This window comes from Pseudoliparis swirei, chromosome 19 (assembly GCF_029220125.1).
Source record: "Pseudoliparis swirei isolate HS2019 ecotype Mariana Trench chromosome 19, NWPU_hadal_v1, whole genome shotgun sequence".
Classification (NCBI taxonomy): Eukaryota; Metazoa; Chordata; class Actinopteri; order Perciformes; family Liparidae; genus Pseudoliparis; species Pseudoliparis swirei.
The window spans coordinates 9,509,155-9,535,019 of record NC_079406.1 but is presented as its reverse complement, the minus strand read 5'-3'; the positions used below and the strand labels follow the sequence as shown (position 1 = coordinate 9,535,019).

The following is a 25,865-nucleotide window of genomic DNA, read 5'->3' as shown; positions in this document are numbered from 1 at the left end:
GGCAGCCGGACATCTCTCTCTCTCTCTCGTTTGCTCGCTCGCTTGCTGATGTAATGGAGGCTCCACTCCTGTAATGCGATCGTAGCTCCTCCTTTTCTCAGTTGAGTTATGCTCAGGGCAGCTACACACACAAGCACCAAATGTGCCCCGTTTGTTCTTTCTCACACACTCACATCCATTCTCAGAATTGACATCCTCTCTTTCCACACACACTGCTGACCAATCAGATGATCCAAAGCCCTGCCTTGGTTTAGAAGAGCTGGGACCCTGCAGTCTTGGGCCTGCTGTGGCTTTTTTGGTCCACTCTCTCTGTCCCTGCCACACACACACACACACACACAGTGTAGCGGTTATCACATCTGCTTTACATGCAAACGTTGTTGGGTTTGAACCCCTGTGGATTGAGCTGATGTTAGGGCGGCTGTAGCTCATGGGTAGAGTGGTCGTCCTGTAACCACAATGTACCCGGTTCGATCGCCCCCTAGTTGCATGTCAAAATGTCCTTCAGCAAGACACTGAACCACCAGTGGCTCCCCGGGCGCTTCACTGCAGTCCACTGCTTCTTTATATCTAAGGATGGGTCAAATGCAGAGAAGAATCACTGTGGGAATAATAAAGGATTCATTATTATAAATATTTGTAATTTTGCAATCATAAAGACAAATGTTAGGGCTCAACACTAAAGTTTAGAAGCTGCTGCATCAGCTTAGAACTGAACATGTGTTTTTACTCCCCTTTATTTTGAGTAATTAGTGTATGATTATATGCAGTTATGTCTGATTAATAATGACAATGTCACCGAAAAATGCCTAGATACTTTGCCTCCAAAGACTTTCTATAATGTTGTTTGGTTCGTCGAACTTTTCACCTCACAGTCAAACAACTTTCCCATCTGTTTTAGGTCATGTCGAGCTAGTCGTCTAAGCAGTGGTGTAGAGTTCCTTGACGTAACTGAAATCCCCTCTGATGCACATTATCGTTACACATTGGGAGGTAACTGGACTAGGGTTGGACAACATAGCCAAAATCCTCTATCCCAATATTATATCTCGATAGCGATATATATCATGTAATACCCCAATATGGACCACTCCAGTAACAACAGAGTGACCGAGACCACAAGACTGAGTTTGTAACGGGTGTGGTTAGGAAAACAGAATTGTTGAAGGCTATGGTGACTTACCGCGGCAAAGGCAAGGCAAGAATCCCGTGGTCAGGGACAGAAGGCTATGGTGACTTACTAAAGCAAATGCAAGGCAAGAATCTCGGGGTCAGGGACAGAAGACGTGAGTCATTTACCGGGGCAGAGGCACGGTGGAGGAGTCCAAACAGGCAGTCGGCAACTTTTTATGAGTGCACGAGTGCCATCAACTGGAGACTAAGAGACTTATTAGAAGAGGCTGATAATAAGTAGTCGGCTGTAGCTCATCATGGGGATGAGTGGTCATCCCGTAACCACAATGTACCCGGTTCGATCCCCGCTCTCCCCATAGTTCATGCTGCAAATATGGGTACTGACTTGACTTAAAATATAAATGTTATCAGTGGTTGGGAGCTTTTCTGACTGCACAGATAAAAAGCTGCAGTCAAGGCACACCGTCTAGCTATCGGCTGAAAAATGCTTATTTTAGTAAAATTCAGTTTCATACAGAATTGGGAGAGTCTGTGTTTTATCTGGCCTCAGAAGCCTAGGTACCGAATGTAACATGGCAAACTTTCATAGTGTACGTTACCGCCTCATCATTTTTTAAATGTGTTCATTCCACCTTCCTTTATTGTAATGTTTTCGGAATCGGCTGTAGCTCATGGTGAGAGTGGTCGTCCCGTAACCACAAGGAACCCGGTTCGATCCCTGCTCTCGCCATAGTTCACGTTCAAGTGTCCTTGAGCAAGACACTGAACCCCCAGTTGCAGTGTTGCCAGGTCCGCGGTTTTCCCGCGGAATTGGGCTACTTTTGAAGTGTTGCCGCGGGTTGAATTTTTTGTCCGCTGGTTCGGGTAGACCTATTTTGCATGCAAATTACATGAATATCTTTAAATAAAAATCCATATTTTAAATGAAATAATTTATTTATACCCAAATCCTACCAAACTGACTCCAGATCAGCACGTACACACATGGACATGGGACACGCCCACATACACACACTTTAAAAGCAGTGTATATGGTTTGGCACGGGCATATTTTGAGGTCTGATATTGGGCTGGTTTTTGGGCTGGTTTTATTGGCCATTGGGCTGGTTTTGGGCTGGTTTTGATTGGCCATTGGGCTGGTTTTGTCACACAGACCTGGCAACCCTGCCCAGTTGCTCCTCGGGTGCTTCATTCACTGCAGCCCACTGCTGCTTCATCAAATGCAGAGAAGTATTTCCCCACAGGGTTAAATAAAAGTGTACATTTCTCTTTTTCTTAGTCTAGTCTAGAAGTAACAAAAACATGAACACATTTAAAAAATATTTTCACAGAGGCAATTTGATTCATGAGTCTTACTTCCAATAAGGGGTCCTAATAATTACAACAGAAACAGTGGGTATGTGGACAATGGTGATCGTGGGACATTGATTAATAATACAATATAGAAAAGTAAGATTATCAATAATAGTAAAGAAGTACCTTAAGCTATGTCACACTCGCATTACATGTACATCAATGAATGATGGTTCATGTATGGTTTAGCCTTCATCAGTGACAGTTTGGTTCTCGAAATTAACCGCTGAACAGAAACTGTCAGCCACATGAATGCTGGCACTTTTGTTATTGTCGTAACGTTACATGTTATTAAACAGGCATGTGAAAGGGGTCTGTTCTGTCATAACTTAACGGGTTGTAGTCAAAATAGAAATAAGCGCAAACACCTGTTGCATTCAACTCACATTCTATTTCTAGGTGTAAAATTACTTGTGGCTCCTGAGAGATCCCTCCTCGCTCATCAGAGCAGTAATCGGAGCTCTGAGACGACCTTCAGGATGGCAGGCCAGAAGGACTTTCAGTTCAAGCGAGGAAATCGGGGGTTTTCCTGGGTCAAAATGGGTCTTCGGTGCTCCTACTTGAAACATACTATTGAGAACATATTCGCTGACATGCACGTGATGAACAAATTTTTTATGTTTTTTTTTTTTCTCCATCGCGGACTTTTTTTTGCCTTAGGCGCTCGGGATTTGTCATAGGCGTTCGGGGAAACGGCTTAGGCGCGCGCCCACATTTTCTCTATGCAGGAAAAACCCTGGAAATATCAAATAAGAGACTTGTACCATTACACTATAGCACCAGCATCCATTTATATCGTGGTTGTACGAGTTAGTTCTCAGTCATCGTCTTGAGCTGCAAATTAATCTGTCGATCTATTCAGAGAATTTATGTAACTCAAGTTGAGACTGGAACAAGCTTCAGCTTTAAGACTGATCAACCAAGGATTACAGTCCTCCGACATCCTGATGAAGCTTTTTATTATGGCTTTCACTAAACTGCTGTGATCTGTCCTGTGCTGAATCCTTCTGGTTTGGGCTCTTTTGTGGTCACCGAGTTCCTGACCGGGGTCCTCCTGGGTTTACACATTTTATTTGTGTTGTCAACACATTTGGACTGAGGACAGTCACAGGAAAAATAGTGTTCTTTACAACTTATGTATTTGTACTTTTTTATTCAATTCCACACACACACACACACACACACACAACCGGTTGCAACTCTACACCTTGTGTCCTTGATAGACACTGCTGTTCCACAGTAGCATAGCGTCTCTTGTCTGAGGATTAGGGTGAGACTTGTTCATGTTAACAATCGGATGTCATTCTGACTCAACAGATATGGATTGCTGAGAAAAAAGCAGCATTCAGATGTGAATATTTAATATGGCCACCTTCATCTGGTGGTATCCAAACAGATAATCAGGTTCAGAGATGCTCCATGTTGACGGTGTTCAAACATGAAAGACTGGTAGGGATATAGTTTGTGTCATCTTTGATCTCGAGCTCAAAAGGCCTCGGTATGCTTCAAAGAAACTGGGTCATGTGATGTTTCACTGCCAGCAGCCTGACTGTAGGCATGGTCAATCAGTGCATTCTCCACTTTGGTCAAGACTGAGATATCTCTGCAAATATGGGATGGGTCGAATTTGTTTTACAGATTTCATCTTGGAGTACAAATTGTCACTGACAGTTTTATACTTTTCGCAAAATCGTGTGCACTTTAAAATCTCTGCAATTTGTATACTTCATGCAAAGGGCTGGAACCTCACAGTAATGTCTAACTTGCCTGATTTAGTCCCATATGTTTTGAAGTAGCCTATAACAGTTATTTCAACATCAGTATGTAGTCAACAACTGAATGAATAATATCTCAACAATATTTATTTTTAGTATTCAAATTTAACTGGGTAAATATAAATACTACAATAATTAATAAATATGCTTCTTTCATTTTAAATTACAATAAAGACTGGATTGAAAAATGTAAAAAAATTACAGAAAGATTTTGTAAAATGTTTAATTTTACAAAAATACATTTGAATTCATTGTCTTTGCCTTGTAGCTTTAAATTCAGTTCATTCAGGTCACGTGTCTAGTGAAGTCAACTAAAAATGCCACAATATTATATTATTCTCTTATAAAATGTGTGTGCAGGTAATAAATCTGTTTAACAACTTGATTCAGCTTTATTCTCTCATTTGACATTAGTGTTGGGCAGTGAATGAATGTTACGATTCTAATTATATTGGGCTCTTAGATCGTTTATTTTTCTGCTTCATTTCGGATATGAGTCGGTATGTTACTACCGTTCAAAAGTTCAGAACATTTTATGTTTTCGATGAAATCTCACACTTTTATTTGTCAAATGAATTGCAAAATGATTAGAAAATAGTCAAGACATTGACAAGGTTAGAAATGATGTTTTTTATTTGAAATATTAATTTTGTTCTTCAAACTTCTAGCTCAAAAGAAGGCCAGTTTTTTAGCTTCACTCACCAGCATAACTGTTTTCAGCTGTGCTAACATAATTGTACAAGGGTTTTTAGTCTTCTAAGGCGATTAGCAGTGATAGTTGCTGGAAATGGGCCTCTATACACCTATGTAGATATTTCATTAAAAACCAGACGATTCCACCTAGAATAGTCATTTACAACATTAACTATGTATAGAGTGCATTTATGGTTAATTTAATGTTATCTTCATTGAAAAAAAAGAGTGTTTAAATTAGAAAAAGAAAAAGAAACTTAGAAATGCCCTTATTTTTCAAAGTGAGCCCACATTTTTTAACTGTAGTGTATATTTAGATATATATTACTATTATCATTATTTATTTATTTATTTCATAAGTTACTTTTAAATTGAATTTAGAAAGGAGTATTTATTTATATATTATATCTATCATCTAATTTCTGAAGTATTATATATATTATAAATGATATATATAAAAGTATATAATCTATTACTTTTATTAATTGTAGATATATGAATTGATTGATTAGATTATTTGTCTTTTGCAATAATGTAATTATGATTCCATCTGAAAAGCAGTACGTTTGAAGCCGAGTACAGTGTCACAGAGCCCTAGCTTGGCTGTAGAATCTTCCGTTAGCTTTCTTTAGTGCGTGTTCCAAATATATTCCGTTTACATAAAATGCTGTAATTCCCAGCTCAACCTTCCTGTCTCCATTTTTAAAGAGAAGCAGCCTTAGTTATCTAAGAATCCATGTACCGAATCAATAATTCTAGTTTGTGCACAAGAGCTAAATACAATACTCTAAGTGAATAATTATCACTTTCCTGTCTTATTAAACACCTATATGATTAAGATGTATACTTTAGTTATTAGAATTGTAAATGTCATTGTTATGCTGCCTCAGGCCTTGTCCAAACGGTTGACCCAGCAAGGTGTTTATAGGAGAGGCTGCATCCCCTGACCCTGACCACAATAAATTCACAAGAAGCATTTTCAACTTTCACATATCCCAAGATTACATTATTACATGTCATTTAGCAGACGCTTTTATCCAAAGCGACTTACAATAAGTGCATTTCAACCTAGAGTACAAACTAAGAACAACAAGAATACAGGAAGTAACATTTCCTCAACATAGTCGAACTACAAAAGTACCATAAGTAAGTGCTATCTAAGTGCCACTGAAGTGCTAATCTGTGTTTTAATCCAGATATAGTCGGGAAAGGTGTGTTTTCAGTCTCCGACGGAAGATGTCGAGACTTTCTGCTGTCCTGATGTCAGTGGGGAGCTCGTTCCACCACTGAGGAGCCAGGACAGCAAACAGTCTGGATGTAGAGTGATGAGCTCGAGGTGCAGGAGTCACAAGTCGGTTGGCTGTTGCCGAGCGGAGCGACGTGCGGGGTGTGCGGTGTGACCATATCCCGGATGTAGCGGGGCCCGATCCGTCTAGAGCACCGCCAGGACCAGTGTTTTGAAGCGGATGCGAGCAGCCACCGGTAACCAGTGGAAGGCGGAGGCGGAGTGGTATGGGTGAATTTCGGAGGCTGAAGACCAGTCGAGCTGCTGCATTCTGGATGAGCTGCAGAGGTCGGATGGCCTTAGCGGTAGACCAGCCAGGAGGGAGTTGCAGTAGTCAAGGCGTGAAATGACCAGAGCCTGGATCAGAACCTGCGCCGCCTTCTGAGTAAGAAGGGCGTATTCTCCTGATGTTGTGCAGCATGTACCTACAGGAGCAGCTCGTCGCAGTGATGTTGGCCGTCAGGAGTTGACTGTCGAGTGTCACCCGAGGTTCCTGGCAGTCAGGGTAGGGGCCAACACAGAGCTGTTGAAGGTGATAGTCAGGTCGTGGGTGGGCGAGCCTTTCCTGGAAGGAATAGTAGCTCGGTCTTGTCAGGGTTGATTTTCAGATGGTGAGCAGACATCCACTGAGAGATGTCAGTCAGACAGGCAGAGATTCGCGCCACCTGAAGATCAGCATAGCTATGGTAGGAGATGCCATGACAGAGCCGAGAGAATTTGTACAGAGAGCGGAGCCTTGAGGAACCCCAGTAGTGAGAGGACAAGGATCAGACACAGATCCTCTCCAAGTTGTGCGGTCTTAGGTAGGAAGAGAGAAGAGATCAGGATCTGGTGGTTTGTCAAAAGGATAAGAGAGAGAGAGGCTGCTCTAGCAGTGTGAAGCTGCTCAGAGACAGCAAGGAGGGCAGTCTCTGTCGAGTGGCCGGCCTTGAATCCAGACTGGTGAGGGTCAAGAAGGCTGTTACTGTGGAGATAGGAGGACACTTGGCTCAAGATAGCTCGCTCCAGAGTTTTGGAGAGAAAAGGAAGAAGAGAGACCGGTCTGTAGTTGCTGACTTCAGACGGGTCGATCCCTTTAGGCATCATGAATCAAACACTGCCAGTGTTGACATGCTCCCTTGCTGTACTGCAAATGATTGTGGATTTAAATGCTTTATTTTCTATTTGAACCGTTGCCACATGATATAAGAGTTGTGGGAGGTGCCAATCAGGGGCCCCTGAAAAGAAAAGGGGGAGCCCCCTTTTCTTTTCACCCCTTTTCTCTCATGTGAACTGATTCACCCCTCCAGTCCACCCAAGATCAACAAATCCCAAACATCTTTTCACATGCTAGTCACTCTCCCATTACCACAAAGATGTCTGCCTGCCTTCTAATAACACTCACTACACCACTGTGTCTTTCTACCAGCTATATCTGCCACCCTGCTGACCCTCGGCCCGTATACCTCTCGTATGCACTGGCTACTTCAAGATGCACTCTCTCTCTGTTTCTGTTATAGTGACCAAATGGCCTTTACAAAGCCTACATGTGCAAGATGGTGCCATGCCAGCGGCTGTCTGTCGCAGCAGCTCCCTGTGTGTTTTAATTCATTGGTCTTTGTGTCACTTTTCTCCTCTTTTCTTTCATGATTGGTTTAAATTACGGTTGGAAAAATGGACTGAACTTTTTTCGTGGCGTTCTCCTACTTTTCTGGTTGTAACACACAATGGCTATTGTCTATTCCCACGAACTGATTGTGGTAGGTAAACAATCTTCTGCCCGGCCTGAGATCCCGGAGAAGGGCTCAGGGCTGCAGGTTGCGTGCAAAGTGGAGAGCTAAGATACAGGAGAACATTCCTGCCCACTACTATAAGACTTTATAATGAATCACCTCTGGCCAAATCCTCCTCAGATTGAACATCAATATACCTTGCACCGCTGTCACTTCATCCCTTTTATAGGGAACACATTGAAATACTTTGAAATAAAAGATGTCAACACTACAGTGCTATTGGAGAACATAACAATCCTGTTTTATTGTTGTGACATTAAAAAAGATGTATGGTTCTTAGGTAGAAAATTAACATCAACGAAGTTGCCAGATTTGCTTCCTTGCACGTTTGTGGTAAAGAAAATTTAAGAAGTGCATATATTTAAAAAATCCAAGAACAGAAAAAACCCTTTCACACGGAAAAAAGGGCAGAAACCTTCAGGAGAGCAACAGAGGAGGATCCCTCTCCCCGGATGGACAGAAGCAAGAGATGTCACTGGATTAAAACACAGATTAGCACTTCATTGGCACTTAAATGGCTCTTATTATGGTACTTTTGTAGTTCGACAATGTTGAGGAAATGTTACTTTCTGTATTCTTGTTCTTAGTTTGTACTCTAGGTTGAATGCACTTATTGTAAGTCGCTTTGGATAAAAGCGTCTGCTAAATGACATGTAATGCAATGTAATGTCATGTGTGCAGAAGGAATCATTACAGAGTTACAACACATTCAATGAGGATGACAGAGTGTGTCAATAGTTGGAAATACACATACAAGGTGAATGGAACCTCTATTTCATAACATTAAAACATCACTTCTAGAAGATTCAAAGATTAAAACACGTGCTGGCACTGGAACAGTCAACATACACATCAACAACATGAGGCCAGAGGCCACAACATTATTCACTAGTGTTAGTGCAGAGGTGGACCTTGCAAACCACATTTGAGCTTGTGTTGGCTTTCCTGCTGCAGTAGTTGCATGTGTGGTGTTAGACAGGGACATGGAAGAGGGACAGGCTTAGGGATAATAGCAATGCTGGTCAGGCTGTCAACAGAGGCCAATGAGCTCCTTCTGGAGCTAGATTTGTTTGGCTGCTGGCTGCCCTAAAGACCTTGATTCTGAAATCCTTTGACAACAAGAGTAGGCAAACAGTCTTATCGCTTGACCTTCATGGGGGTGCCCATTTGTTACTGTCCTGGAGCACCTCCACTACGGGCTGCCTGCGCCTCCTCTTAGCAGAGGGGCCCATGTCGCTTGGGCCTGGAATGTCGTGGTCGTGGGCGGTCAGGACAAAGTCAGGGTCTGCTACATCGTAATCGTCATTGTCACTTTCTTCTTCATCATCACTGATGGCAAGGTGAGCTGGCACGACAGTCAAAGACAACATAACAGTCTGCCTCCTCTTGCCCTAAAATGCACAAGCAGGCACTTCCTAAAAAATTAAACACATGCAATAAAACAAATATCACTCATTCACTATTTATAGCTTCAATATATTTCTAGAAATAGGTTAACATTCTCTATGTATCACAATATAGTGTTCGAAACATACCTGCAAACTTGTCACCTTTCGGCAAAATTCGCCGTTTTGAAATCAAAATAGGTCATCCACGTGAATAGTGTAGATCCGAAGAGTTTTTGTTTTGGGTAGGGGGGGGGGTTAAATTAGACGGCCGGCGTTTATGAGATTGGAGTGAGACACGGAGAACATGCGATGTGGTGATCTTCGCAATAACACATCTTTGATGGGACACGTCGAAGGAACAGGCTCCTGGAACAGACTCATGGAACAGGAACAGACTCATGGAACAGAATTATGGAACAGAATCATGGAACAGGCTCAAAGCTTAGCAGGGCACACAAGTAAAAAAAATAAAAAAAGGAAGTTGGTTCATCATGAATGACTTTAACCATATTATATATAATAATATATAAGTGTTTTTATATAGTTATCCCGATCACTGAATTATTCAGAGGACCTTTTTTCTTAAAATGTTTGTTATTATTATTTAGATTTGCAGTCAGGACAATCAAAAGACTGTAGTTATAAAAGCTTTGAGGTGTCATCAAACAACGTGGATGTGGTGTGGACTGGAGACACACACAAAAAGTCACCTGATCCGATTGGCTGCCTTGCCGGGTGTGACATTGATGAGCGGTGCGCCTCCGCGCCTCGCGCTTAAAGTTGAGAATATTTTAACTTTTAAGCACGCTTAAAAAATGCTAGAAAAACGCACCACACGGCATTTGAAAGTACCATAGGGAATCAATGGTTTTGCGAGCTACGCGTTTTTGAGAGTCGCGTCAGGTGTGATCGAGCCCTAAGTATGGCTTGTTACTTCATATGTTCCAAAACCATCATTCCATATCAATTCTAGTTTCTACGGGAACCGGTCATATGATCAAATATGGTGCCCACATTTTTCATTCCGTAATTTCACTCATTTGACTAAGTCCTCCAAAAACAACATGCATGTAATTACTTAGCACAACTATTCAAGCATAACATGTGAGTTTCATCAACTTAACTACTTTAGTTGTTGATTTGGAAAAAGGAGAAAATCAAGCTTGCACCTGTTCTCTGCTGATTGGTCAAATACCACAAAGACGGGTGATGTGACATGAGGGGCTCTGCGCTGATTGGCTGGGTGAAGACCATATGCTTCTTGAACTCTCTGAGGCACTGTTAGTACAGCGTGCGGAAATTCCTCGTCCGATAAAGAGGTAGATAGATCGTATACACCTTCATATTTATTTTATTTTTACTTTATTTTATTTTACTTTATTATTTGAATTCTTAGATGTAATATGCCCTGCTATTTTATTTTGTTGTATTGTTTATTTGTAAAAAATGTTTTGCAGCTGCTTCCAGAAATGTCCCTAGGGATGAATTAAGTAAATTCAAATCTAAACTAATGTTTCCACTAGCTGACAGCTGAGCACCGGAACAACATTCTGATAGTGGATGAAAATGTTTTCTTGTTATGTATTTTGAAATGTATTTGCTTTTTGAGTGTAAGATGTTCAGATTGACTTAAATAGAAATTGTAAATCAAGAGGAGATGAAATCTTAAGGATTGTGACTTTAAGTACAGAGAATCATTGTATGGTTAGCCTAGCTTAGCTTTCAAACTGAACGCAGAGGGAAACGCCTCTAAACATGTTGTTTTAATTTCTTTTATCTATACACAAGCAGAAATGTCAAAACATTCATTAGTAGTTTTAGAGGGGATTTACATGCTGTTTCCTGGCGAACAACAATGTGGCAGACAGTTTACTGTTGAAAGTCACACAGATTGTAAAGCGCTTTGAGGCAAATCTGTGACTTCCGACTATACAACTAAAATTGGATTGAATTAGACTACTAGAGGCTTGGAATAAGGTCTGTTTACACAAGTTTCAGAGATTGTAACATTTTGTTCCACGTCATAAAATACAGTGTGCATTTTGAGGCTTTTACGTGTCTTAAAAAATGCAAATGTAGCTATTAAGTGTCTAAATGAGACTACTTAACATCATAATGCCGACCACTGGTCCTCCTTTAGCTTTGTGGTGGCAAGTTGGCAACATGAAATCATGCGGCTGTGGTGGAGTTCCTTTCTGGCCATACGTTAGCTTTTTCTTGCTATTAATTGTATTACAAATGATAGAAGTGGTGTTCATTCTGAATATTATCTTGCTCAAAATGTGTACGTATCATACATGTTTTAGTTATATAATAATCCCCAAAAAATGGGAAAGTATCATTGCTGTTTGTTGAACGCCAGTTTATGCTAACTTTGGAGGTTGGCCTAAAAAAATGCATTATTCCTGCAGCTCTCTCTCTCTATGTATATACAGGACTGTCTCAGAAAATTAGAATATTGTGATAAAGTTCTTTATTTTCTGTAATGCAATTAAAAAATATTAAATATTAAAAGAATAAAAGGCTTGCAATATTTCAGTTGATTTGTAATGAATCCAGAATGCATGACATTTTTGTTTTTTAAATTGCATTACAGAAAATAAAGAACTTTATCACAATATTCTAATTTTCTGAGACAGTCCTGTATATATATATGTATGTGTATATATATATGTGTATGTGTATATAATATATATATATGTGTGTATACAGGCACGTGCACAGACATTTTGGGGGGCAGGTGCTCAAACCTAAAAAAAAAGGGCACCCATTGCCAAAAAAAAAATTCTGGCAGAGTTGAAGCATAAGCAGCATTACACCGATGATGCAATACATCCTCGACCTGCGTCTCCTCTGGGCAGCATCAGACAGCTAGCTTACATGTTGTTTATGAATAAAGATGAATTATTCTATGGCAACAGTACAAGTGTTCTGATTGGATAATGGGTCGTCATGCCAGCCACTATCGCCCTCCTCGCTGGTCTGATACAGACCCGTATTGCCCTCTGACCTCATTTTCAAAATGAGCGATATTGATCGACATCAACAGCCAAGAGGAAATTCAGAAGCAGCGAAAATGTGTTATTGAAAGTGAAGAAGACTAAAAACTATAGTTTGGATCATTTGTGTTGTTACTTTACTGTAAATTAAAACTATTTTAGCTGAACCGTGTTGTCCATTTTCTACAAGATTGATGGTTCTAAGACGAACAGACCAAACAAAGAGATAACACATAAAACAATGAGGCACAAGGATAGCATGACACCGAGAGCTAGCATTGTTAGAATAGTTTAGCTGCTATTTTCTGGCTGTGAATTCTTGTGAAATTTATAAACATACTTTCAAAATTGTCTAAACAGCATTCATACAACACAAAAAATATTCTCTCTTTCTCTCTCTCTCTCTCTCTCTCTCTCTCTCAAACATGACGTCAGTAAACAGCTGCAAGGCTTTGAAATCATGGATTTCTGAGTTTTTGTTTGTTTATTTTTTTTAGGAAACGTCGACCAGTTGTGACGTCATGTTTTCAGCAGCGCTAATGTTGTGGTTACAAAACAACGTCAGGGGACAAACACCGTCATGACCTGTGTGTCTGATGCTGCGGGTCAGAGGAGAAGGAGGTGCACCCGTTTGGTGGCGCGAGGAGACCTGCGCTGAGGAGGAAGTGGAGGAGGAGGAGGAGGGGGGGGGGGGGCTCGTGAGCGCCGCGGAGCATGTCGGGGAGAAATTCTCACAAGAACTCAAATAAATGCTCCGTCGGATATTAAAACACATTTGTGGGGGGTTGATGACAGAGAGAATAACTTTTATTCTTAAATACTGATGAATGAAAAAAATGTGTCTCCAGCATAAAGGGCACTTTACTCATCCAGGGCAAAAGGGGCTGGTGCTTGAGCACCACTAGGGCTCTACCTGTGCACGTGCCTGTGTGTATATATACATGTATATATATATATATATATACATGTGTGTGTGTGTGTGTTCTACATCCAGCTTTAATGTTCTAACTGGGTCACATCAAAACCCAGCTGCAGTACTGCAACACCGGAGAGAATGTGCGCGCTCGCACTCACGAGCGTAGCAGAGATGTATGTAGCAGAGACATGCTACAGAGATCTTGAAGTGTGTGCGTGTGTGATAGCCACAGAGAGCAACTGGGGATGCGTTGTCATGGCAACCCTCTTGGCAGCCCGCCCACAATCTTGTATGTCTGTGGGCATCACACAGTGAGGGAGGGGAGAGAAAACACGGGAGCAGAGTGAGGCGATGTGTGATTGGTCACACCCCCTTGTCTTTGTGTGGCGCAAGGGATTGTGGGAAGCCCTTGACTGAATGCTCATTTGTGTGAGTGGGAAAATAGTGAAGGGGGGGTGGGCTGTGTGTGTGGTTGCGCGCGCGTGAGACCGGAGGAGGAGGAGGACGACGACGCACGCGCGTGTGTGTGAGGGGAGGGGGAGGAGCAGAATGTGTGAGAGAGATGAGGATGAGCTAGTCTGTGTGTGTGTGTGTGTGTGTGAGAGAGAGGGAAAGAAAGAGAGCTGCGCTACCATCAGAAGCTCTACTATCATTTTTAGCTGGATTTTATTATTTTGATAACAAAGGAAGTGGATTACTATCAGCTAAGGTTTGAATCTGCCTGTCACACTCTGTCTATCTGTCTCACTGTCTGTCTCACTGTTTCATTGGCTAGCCTGTTAGCAGCAGCTGCTAGTTAGCTTTAGCAGCCTAGCGTCACAGCTCTAGAGAGAGAGAGAGGACAGAGAATGCGAGAAAGAGATAGGAACGCTCAAGGATGGATGCAAACATTTTGTAGGAGAGATAGATACTGGGGGTTCACAGAATGCAAGATAAATGGAAGGATGGAGGGAGAGAGAAATTGAGGGGGGGGAGAGAGAGAGAGAGGAGTGCATGACAAAAAGAGGGGGTGTGGTTTAGTGCTGTGGACAAAGGAGGCTGGCTGATTGTTTACTACCACTGCAGTGAGAGGGACATGGACGACCAATGTTCCATCATCCTCCCTCTATCACAGACTCTCGGTTGATTCTCTCAGCACTCTGCTTCACACAGCTGCTCCCCTCTTTCATCCTTTCCTCTGCAGTTTTTCTCTCCTAATATCTCTTCCCCTCCATATAATGTTTCCCTCCTCCTACCCTGACTAGCTCTCTTTCTTTCTCTCTCTCCCTCTGTCAGTTTTCTTGGACAGTGACGGAGTGAGTGGGGATGTGAGCTAACACCTACTGTTACAAAATGTCTCTTCTTTACCTGAAAGTGATTTTATTGGCAGGAGTGGGTCAGATTCAACTTGTGTAAGCCAACATTAAACTCAACAGTTGAAGTTTCACTCCACACTCATGCCATGACAAACACATGTATGTGAGCTAGCTGCCTGCTATGTGACTGGTCAATAAGTGCATTCTTCACCTGAAGTAAGAGAGGAAGGAAGCAGCGCTGGTAACATGTAACAGAAGCAGCATTTGTATTTAGAATTATTTTTCCAACTAAACTTTCATTTAGTAAAAACGATACAACATCCTGATTGATAACTGACAAGCTAAAAGATGTTTTTGGATGGACTGTCTGGATGACTATGAACGCAGCCATGCCAGCTGTGTCCTACATATACCATTATGCCTTCTGTGAGGCGAGTTTGCTACATCTTTAAACTTGTTTTAGTCTGCTAAATAAACACATTAAACCCACAAATTAGTCATTAAAATTGCAAAATACACACGATATGGAAAGATGGACCTTCCTTCTGAGGCTAAGAAAGGACACGTCCATTGCAAGATGGACAAAATTGGCCATATATTTGTCAGAAGAAAGAAATTGGCAGTTGACTCGCCCTTGCATTTTTAAAAATTATTTCTTTTACTTTTTTACTTGCGTAATCCGTTTTTCTTCTTCTTGGTCCTTCTTTTTTAGAAGCATTGTTAATTCATTTTATTTCTTCTTATTTTCAAGTGATTTATTTAAAGAGAACTGTAAAAAATACCTAAATAAATTCTTAAGTTAAAAAAATTAATTAGCAAAATACACTCCCCCAAAATCATAATGCTGGTCTCTGTTGTTTTTCCCATTTTGTCTTTGGGCACCTGGGCCTTATCCCTCGTACCTAGTTAACAGAGTTAGACGGATCATTATCAGGATAAGGTCACATAAGTCAGGCTGTTCGGTTCCACAAACCAAGTTTGAGCAAAATCACCACAGCAACGCATCCAAAAACTTAAACCTGCTTCAGCGCAGGCTAACTTAAGTTAGCTGGATAAGCTTGCAGCTCCATTCCTCAGACATCCCATTGATGAATGAGTGATATTAGTTAGATTAGCGTTTTATAGGGAGAGAGTTCTTATCACGTCATTATGACTTCCTATACGAGCGCTATCCATTCTGCCAACAAGGAATCATTTATTTCCAAGACTTTCTCGAGCCATGAAATCTCTCTGTCCCAAACGAGGCATGATTTTGTCAATCGAAAAGGCTTTCACAGCATTAATGTGCAGGTACTTATGACAACATTTTCCTCAAATTGCATTGCTATAAAAACAGTTACGTCTTTGACAATAGTGGTCATGGACCTTGCAACTGCCTGCTGTAGGCTAATCACGTACTGTACAATACCCATGTACTGTACACAGTGGCGGCTGGTGACATTTTTCTGGGGGGGGGGCGCAGTTGGGCGACGCGGTTTAAATAGCACTCAGCAATGAGAAGAAAAGAGGTTTTGAGTAGAATATTGTAAAAAACAAAGCTTTATTTCAAGAAAACACCGTGCTCAACACTGTCCTATAACAACTATCAACACACTGTAACTTTGGGCATGAGAGGTTCAGAGCAGAATGCTTTAAGGAACATTGGGTTGGGTTTCAGAGGTTTACAAAATAAAAGAGTTTCACCCTCACATGAAAGAGGTTCAGAGCAGAATAGAGTCAGAAAGAGATCACATGTTACATTGGGTGTTTGACAGAGTAGACCCCACTACGTGTAAAGAAAAGTAGCCTCCTCTCTTTATAGTTGGCAAACTTCTCAATAACTCTCTGGTTAAAGTCAATCATGTCTGTAACCAGCCTGTTTCCATTATTCTTGAGGGAATGTGTCTGTTTTTCAGAACTTCTTCGTTGTGTTTTCGATGCCAGTTCGGTCTCCTTCTGCTGCTCTGCTAGACTCTTCAAACAGGGTTAGCTTCATGCTGTTAGCTAGTTAGCTTCATGCTGTTAGCTAGATGGCTGCGGCAAGATTTGTGCTTGTTACACTTGTCTGAAGCTCTTTAGATCCCTCACCCCGTTGTAGTCCAGAGAGTTTCAGTCCCAGGACTTTGGAACAACAGACAGGGGAAACTAAACAGCGCATTACTCACTGAACCTCCAGCTAACCAGCTCCGGTTAGCAAACTGCTCGCGTAGCTCCGTGGAGCTCTCTGGCTGAGGCAACGATACCGGTCTCTGATTGGCCGAATAGTCCAGTCTCGTGAAATAAGAAACGATGTCATTGGCCAGGGCGCACATTTTTGCACCCCAAGATTTACGTTTCATCCGCCAATGAGAAGACGTCCTTGCCGAAATGACCGTGAAATGTTTGCTCGCTGCCGCACACACACGTTTGGCCGGCGCCCCGAAAATGGGGCGGGGCTTCTCTCAGTGAAGATGAGTGGCGATATATTATTTATGTCACATTTAACTTAAGTGGTTGTTGACAGGGGCTTACATTCTCCCACACACATTTAGCGCGTCAACACGGTATATTTACTATTTAAATGATTTGGTATATAATGTTTTTTGACAGTATATATTATATTTTTTTCTTCTTTCTTTTTTTCATCTCAAAATGTTAAGAGGGTCGGCGCCCTCTATGGACGCACCGCCACTGACTGTACAATACTCACGTAGTGTACAATACTCATGTATTGTACAATACTCATGTTCTGTACAATATCATGACATCTTAGATGATCTGTGACTCCACCTGCCTCATAACAAATGTTGAGGCCAAATGGCTGGGCTCAGTTCACAACTCCAGAATATTGTAGACAATTATTAAGGTGGACTCATGAGAAGAATAGAAAAAATCTCACACAATTTCTTCTCACTGCTTCAATTGATTGAATTTTTTATTTATGAATAATACAAACATACATACAAACTGATTCACACACACATATTTAAACTCCTAGTTCTATATGGTCATCTATACATGCATGTGTATATACACATATATAGTACATGATACATTGGCACATACAGTACATATATTCTCATAAGTATCTATTAATTCGTATAAATTAGATACTAATTGGGCTTATTTATATCTACTTATTCTGAAAGAGTTGAGATAATTATTTTAGATCTGATTGGATGATGCATGTCATTAAGCCGACTTCCAGCAGCCACATTTAAAGAAATATAATCGGATTGATTTGGGGTGAGAGGCACTTCAACATTAGCCGATACATTTTCCCAACACTTATGCTGCGTTCACACCAAAAGTCAATGCACAGACGAGAATGGATGCGAATGAAGCAAATCTTCATCCAGTTATTCAGACGTATTCAGTAAGTGAACCTGCGGGTGATGTTATGAACCCAGACACAAGGGCGTTTGTTGTTTCGACGTTTGTGGGATTTCCACAAGACTATAAAGCAGAAATAGTGGTTATTTCTTCCCATGGTGTATGGCGGAAATGATAACTGTTTTCACGGAGTAAAGACATGACGATAAGCCACGCCCCCTCTCCAGCACCAATAAAGTGAAGGAAGCGAATAAACCACAAATTGTCCGGCAAGTAAGCTCATGCGAGTTGAGAATATTGGTGTGAGCGCAGCATTACACATTTAACTTGTCTGTTATGTTGCCATGCTTCTTGTCTAGCCATCACAGTGGTGGCGGTGTTAGAATTTGCCATGATTATGATCTGGAATTCCTCATATGCGGTCATGATCATCTTCTGCTCGTCAACGGACAAAAAAGAGGCTCTTCCTTTGAGTTTATTTGCCATTGTGCTGTTGGAAAATCATGGTTTCGGTGATCGACACTTCTCCTGTTTGAAGCATGTGCAACTATCCTGATTACTAAAGTCTGGTTTGAATGAACAGGATTGTTTGAGCACGGATCAGCACATTTAAATCATCGGGTTAATTTAAGCTGGACAAAAGGACATTTGATCGACTTAGTTGAACCACGTAAGAGGAATAGGGCCCTGGAGAAGGTCCCCAGCACACCTGTGTACTAATGAGGAGGAAAACCTTCTTGCATAGCTCCACACGGGTCTCTTCTAGTCTGGTCTGTTGATGTCGACACTCTGCAGATATAATCATATTAAGATTATAATCTTAAATCTTCATATCGAGTCAGTGCCAGTTATTATTGGACATTTCCAAAACATTCGTTTGATTTATGAGACTGACATCAGCAACTAATGATGTTACTTATGTGTAAAAGACGTAAACGGCTGTAAAAAAAGAAAGTCTCACTTCTGTAGGCTCTGCAGTGCTGCACGCCTCTCCATCTAGGAACTCTTTTTTGGGCTTTGTTTAGGTATGAGAACATGTGACCCCTCCTTCCTATTTGTGGGATTTGCGGGGTTGGCTACCTCCAGAAGGCCAGCTGTTACTGACCAGTGGTTCAGGCTACATCCACAGTAATACGTTTCTGTTTTAAAACCGGGTTTTAAATGTAAACAAGCTCAGTCCACACAGGCGCTTCAGCATCGTTTTAGAAAGTATTTCCGTATTTGTTATATTAGTTTAGTCAGTTTAAGTCTGTTATTTGTCAATACTTTCTTGCCATTGTTTAAATCCGGTTATGAATCGATGTCATGTTGTTAAATCACAATCCATTAAAGTTTGTCCAACTAATCAATCTATATGACATGTTATTACATTACATGTCCTTTAGCTGACGCTTTTATCCAAAGTGACTTATAAGTGCATTCAACCATGAGTACAAACTCAAGCAAGTGCCACTGAAGTGCTAATCTGTTTTTATTCAAGGTATAGTCGGAAAAAGATGTGTTTGTTGTTCCCGGCGGAAGATGTAGAGACTTTCTGCTTTGCTGATGTCAATAGGGAGCTCGTTCCTCCACTGAGCAGCCAGGACAGCAGATGGTCTTGATTTTGTCAAATGATTAACTTTCAGTGACGGAGTCACTAGTGGATTGGTAGATGTCGAGCTGAGTGAACGTGCTGGGGTGTAAGGCTTGACCATGTCCTGCGTGTAGACTGGACCCGATCTGTTCGCAGTACGGTACACAATAATCATTTTTTTGAAGCAGATGTGGGCAGCCACTGGTAACCAGTGAAGGGAGCGGAGGAGCGTAGTAGTGTGGGTGAATTTAAGGAGGCTGAAGACCAGTCAAGCTGCTCAATTCTGTATGAGCTGCAGAGGTCCAATGGCCTTAGCAGGTAGACCTGCCAGGAGGGAGTTACAGTAGTCTAGGGGTGAAATGACCAGAGCCTGGACCAGAACCTGTGCCGCCTTCTGAGTAAGAAGAGGACGTATTCTCCTGATGTTGTACAGCATGTACCTAGAGGAACGTGTTGTCGCAGTAATGTTGGCCGTCAGGGAGAGTTGACTGTCGAGTGTCACGCCGAGGTTCCTGGCAGTCTGGGTCGGGGCTAACAGAGTAGTTATGATAACCAGGTCGTGGGTGGGACTGCCTTTTCCTGGAAGGACAAGTAGTTCAATGTTGTCATGTCTAGTGGATGGAAATGAAGCATCGATCGATAAAAAAATTAAAAAAAATATGGCAAAACGAAATTCATTATCGATTAGTTGTGTCGCGCGCATTGCGCGCGATTATTATAAGTCACGGAGTACAAAGTTAGTTGAGTTGCAGTTGGGCGCAGGAGAGCACAGAGGGAGCGAGAGAGAGGAGAGACTGAACGAAGCGTTGTGGAGTTGTGAGAGCGTGAGCTGTGAGCTGCTCCTCTGTTCTAATTCTGCTTTGCTGCACGTGACGCTGGATGCTGGTCATTCACGTCGTCGGGGAGACATTCGTCGAGCTGTGGTGGCTAGTGTGCGCTACATAAGGTGACAACAGAACCAGAATGTCATGACGTGTCGGCATTTCCGTGGCATTTCCACACGTGTAAAACGTGGTTATTTATTATAGCGAATCCGTGGAAATATTTATCCAATATAAAGGCAACGGAAATAGCCGACTCGCTGTGAGTGCATGCGCGTGCAGCATGCACGGACGGAAACGGAGCGCGAGCGGAGCTCTGATCGCTCTTTGATCGTAAATACGATAAATAAAATAACTAAAAATCGTTTTTAACATCGTACGTACGGGTACTTTGTTTTGTTAGTATCCGTGCAACGTGACAGCAGATGTAGCGGACAACTAACTGGAACCTAACTAACTTCCCAAACGCTGTGGGACATCTCAACGCTGATTGCCGAGACGCGATCACGTCCATCAGATATTTTTATTGCGAAGCACAACTTTTTTTTTTTTTCTCACTGTCTCACTGCAATCAGGCAGCGGGCCAGAAAAAAAAAATAATAATAGACGCGTCTGATCTGATATTGGGGGCCACATGGGACCCACTGCAGAGAGGAAAAAAGCTGTGTTCTGTTTGTGACGGGTTCATTCATGCTGACCAGTGAACAGGTTCATCACCATGGTGACCAAATGCTGACCAGGGACTTTATGACCTTACCAAACCAAATTCCATAAACATTTGTTTTAAAAAAAACTATAAAACTCGTGACTAAAGGAGAAGATGTAGTATTTAAACTAAAATCCAAGAACACAAGATACAAGAGTACACTGTCTCAGAAGAAAGATTGTTATGAATGAAGTTCTTATTTTATTTTCTGTAATGCAAAAAAAAAAAATGTCATGCATTGGATTTCATTACAAATCAACAAATATATTATTGCTTTTTTTTTTTCTTTATTGCTGATATGGGTTTACAGCTTAAGAAAACTCAAATATCAAGTATACTAGTAGTAGGTATAACAAAAATCACTGAATTTGTTAATTAACTCGGAACACCTGCAAGGGTTTCCTGATAAAGTTTTTTGTTTTTTATATCATTAATCGAGAATAATCAAATCATGTCGATTATCAAAATAATCGTTAGTTGCAGCCCTACTAGTGGACAAAATAAATAACTGCGTGAGTTAGTGACTCAGCGGAAATTCTAAAGTTAACACAAAAGAAGAACACACACCTGCTGACGACATCCATACATCAGCTCCTAAACATACCAAAACAGAATTTATACCAATTACCACTAGTTATACTATACGGGTAAAACATACGACAGGACGGCCGGAAGTGTCGAGACCCAATGGCGCCAAAGAAGCAAAGCAACAAAAGATACCTGTTGTGTGTTTCTAAGATTGCCAAAAGATATATTTTAATCATCTCTTGACGATCTCAAAAACACAGAACAGGCAGACACCGCAACACAAACGGCCACACTTGCAAAAAACATAACAACCCAGTGAGAGACGATCTTAGCACACAACTTACCCTCATAAATACAAAACTCTTATGAGGGACAGACGGGGCTACGGAAGCTCAAGAGGATCAGAAGAGGCGAAACTCAGCCTCAGCAGGAAACAGATTTGAGAAATAATGCTACTATATAAAAACTAATTCAAATAAAATTCACACACACTCAACAGGACTGTTGAACAACAAACAAAACGCAACAATACATTAAAAACAAGAAATCATGAAGTGTACTTTGAACTCTGTTACATCTAGACTCCAACGAAAGACTCCTGTGTTTATCCTTTATTGAATCTGTATACAACAGAACAGATGTAGTATATTGTCTTCGGTCTTTAACGTTTTTCTTTGGTTCTGCACTTTCTAACTGTTATAATTGAGGACTTGAGGACAAACGTCTTCCTTTCCACTGACGTTGACATTTTTAGTGGCCACGTGTATTTTTCTTAGTCATGGAACTGCAAAAGGACACCTGGTCTTAACATGTCATCTCTCCATCTTATTTGAGAAGCAAAATCACATGTTTATGCAGGTGTATGTGCTGCAGAATATATTGGATTGGAATAAAATGTAATCAACAAGATCATATTGGTCTGGTTCACATCGTGATCAGATGAGTCGGGTGTAATCCAGTATCTACACATTCTTAACATTTTCTTTGGCTTGTGTCGAAACGCGCTGTCATTTATTTTGACTCAATTCCACATACACTGTCCTTCTAATGGGGATTAATCCACCTCAATAAATGCGCTACTTCCTCCTGTTTAAGTCCCATTTGATTTCAAAACTACAGTGACCAAATGTTTAAGGAGATTACCAAATCCTAGTATTTTAAAAATGAAACTGTCGAGAGATGACAGGAAATGAGGCAAGAGAGAGGTCGGGTCCTCAGCCAGATAACCGAGAAAGCCGGTGTTTTTATTTTGTGAATGTATTTGAGATATTAGACTGCATGGTGTCCATATGTCTTACAGGTCCTGGTTATAGTGGAAATGCATCCAGTCACTGATTTCTGTGATTTCTGTCTTTTTTTACAGGTGATGTGTCACCCATCAGTATGTCCCCCATCAGCCAATCGCAATTCATCCCTTTGGGAGAGGTATTGCTATTGGCTATCTCTGCTATGAACTCCGCCCACAAGCCTGTCACTCAGGAGGCCCTAACCGAACACCTGCAGACGTGTTTTCCAGGTAACACACCAGCTCACACACCTACACAAGTCCACAGCTAATCCAATCCATCATCCTATTCCTCTGTCTACTGCTGCACAGTCATAGGTTCAAAGTAATAGAAAAACATTTAAATCATTTTGGTTTTTAGTGTTGTAGTAGCTCAAGTTTATTCTTTTCACCACCATCTGAAAAAGAAAATTGAATGGCCCAAACAAAAGTGTATTCAATAAGTTGTATGTTTGATTGAGAACAAATTTTTCCTAGTTAAATATAATTTATGTGTGTTGTGTCAACCTGTGAAGTGAGTAGATAGCCACAGATATGCTTATTTTCACCCAGCAATTGAGTACATTATTACATTTTTTATTCAATTTGCCTAATATCACAAATCACGCATTTTGGGCTTCACAATCTGTACAGCATACAACATCATCTGTTCTTGGACCCTCCCATCACATGTAGATAAATGCGATGTAATGTGTACAAAGTTATTACACAAGTTAGACACAAGTGAGGGAAGCAAGGACGCCCTTTATTTGAATGAAAAGCAGCCCAAGTCGCGTGGTTGCTATTTCAACAACAAGGATGATGCAGCACTGGTACAAGAAGTGTTCCCACGTAAAAACAACACCAGTTGTTCTCATTAACAAGCACATCCAAGAAGTTAACACTGCTGGGCCTCAGTCAGACCTTTCCCACTACAGTAACTAACATCCCACAAACTAATGTTTATAAAATAATTATATATATATACATATATATATATTAGGGATGCACCGATCTGATCGGCGCCGATCCATATCAGCCGATATTCCCATTATCGGTTTTGATCGGCGTTCTCAAAACGGCCGATCAAAACGGCCGATCAGATGACGTAACATCTGCGAGAACTATCAGAGGTTTCAATCGCCGCGCACCGCAACGGAGACGATGTGCCCGGCGAGGGCCGCAGAGTGAGAGGTCCACGAGGGGATCCTCACCACCGAGCGGCGTCCCCGTCCCCCGAGTTGAATCTCTGGGTCAACTCAGCCGACTCTCACATGTCTGAGCCCCTATAGACTGATGCTGACGGTAAACGCATTCGATCAGGAGCGCGAGAGGGTTTTGATAAAGTTAGCGGAAGGATTTAAGTGACAGCATCCGGTTTTGCAAAGTTAGCGGAAAGAACAACGTGAAACAACATCCGTTTATCAAAATAAGATGTCGACAAATCAAACACTAACATATAAAAGTAAGCAATTAACTGATTTTGTATCTTTATAGATCGTTTCTGAGATTTAGCTTAAATTATGCTAACATTAAAACATTTTTACTGTACCAAGGAAGAGTTTATAAAAATAAGTCAGACTTTTGTATGTTAAAAAAAGTCCTGTAAATAGATTTCCCCAAGAGTTCCAGGAAATGAATGATGCAGATGTGTTCCATAGATATCTGAAATCCCCTACAATAGCAATCAAACAATTTTAATGTATCAATTAGGACATTTTTCAAAGTAAAAGTCCTAAATGTTTAAAGAAATCGGTAATTTCTTTAATGTTTGAGTTGCTTTATATATGTATTTCCTCATAGTCCTCATAGCAATAATGCTACACAATAAATAGAATGCTTCAATCGACACCGTGATCGGTGATCGGTATTATCGGATCGCGCTCCCGATCGAATGCGTTTACCGTCAGCATCAGTCTCTAGGGGCTCAGACATGTGAGAGTCGGCTGAGTTGACCCAGAGATTCAACTCGGGGGACGGGGACGCCGCTCGGTGCGTGAGGATCCCCTCGTGGACCTCTGCCGGCCCTCGCCGGGCGCATTTACTCCGTTGCGCTGCGATTGAAACGTCTGATAGTTCTCGCAGATGTTACGTCATCTGATCGGCCGTTTTGAGAACGCCAATCAAAACCGATAATGGGAATATCGGCCGATATGGATCGGCACCGATCAGATCGGTGCATCGCTAGTATAAATGGTTAGTTAGTCCTGATGGTGGCACCTTCGATCGTATCCCCTGTCATCAGTGTGGTGAATGTAATGTTAACAAGCTTTGGGTGAGAGAGGTCCGTTTAGTGTTAAAATGACTGGAAATAGTTTTTGGGGCTGTGCTCAAATGGCGCTGGTATAAAAGGCGTCTCCATCTTTAAGTCCCAGATTAGATTTCAGTCCCAGTGCGTCCCTGGAAGAGGGTAACTCTGCAGCTGTGGCTCAGCTGGTAGAGCAGGTACTCCACTAATCACAGGGTTGGAGTATCTATGTTGCTGTGTCCTGATGCAGGTGGGTAAAATGGTTCATGGTAGAAAAATGTGTGGAGTTTCCGCCCACTCTCCAGAAACATAGGTATACATGTTAGCGTGATTGAGATTGGCTTCAGTGAATCTTTGGTTATTCCTTCAACCACTATAATAAGGATAATTTCCTACAACCAAGTATTGGCTGCTTGATTGGACATTCCATGTCAAATTATCAGAAAATTGAAATGTGCTGTGGGAACCCTGGTGGAAAGACAGTTCTCTTATTTTGATGACACATTCACATTTAAATATGTAGGAATATTAGTATAGTCAGTCTTTGTCAGTGACAGTTAATTGCCAAATAGCTGGTTTAGGATTATCATTGGCAAATCTGCTGATTCATTTTACAATCATTCATTAGGTCTATAATTAGTAAATGGACCTTGGCGAGCGCTTTTCTAGTCTTCCAAACACTCAAAGCTCTTTTACACTACTTCATCATCCACCCGTTTATACACACATTCATACACCGTAGGCACAGCTACAAGATCAATTTGGGGTTAAGTGTCTTACTTTGCATGGGTTTCCCTCTTTAGAGACCTCGCTCCATGTCCCCA

At 41.4% G+C, this 25,865-nt stretch overlaps 1 protein-coding gene across 3 annotated transcripts in view; it reads left to right on the top strand.

Annotated features, from left to right (window-relative positions):
• The window catches only part of LOC130209450 (storkhead-box protein 2-like), a 55,406-nt gene that overhangs the window by 14,547 nt on the left and 14,994 nt on the right, over positions 1–25,865 (top strand). For 2 of the 3 annotated variants that reach the window (XM_056439104.1, XM_056439103.1), the window contains exon 2: positions 22,893–23,045. In XM_056439104.1, the coding sequence (XP_056295079.1) occupies positions 22,893–23,045 (153 nt within the window). Of the gene's footprint in view, positions 1–13,951; positions 14,025–22,892; positions 23,046–25,865 lie in introns of those variants that run through there. The other variant, XM_056439105.1, reaches the window with a different exon arrangement.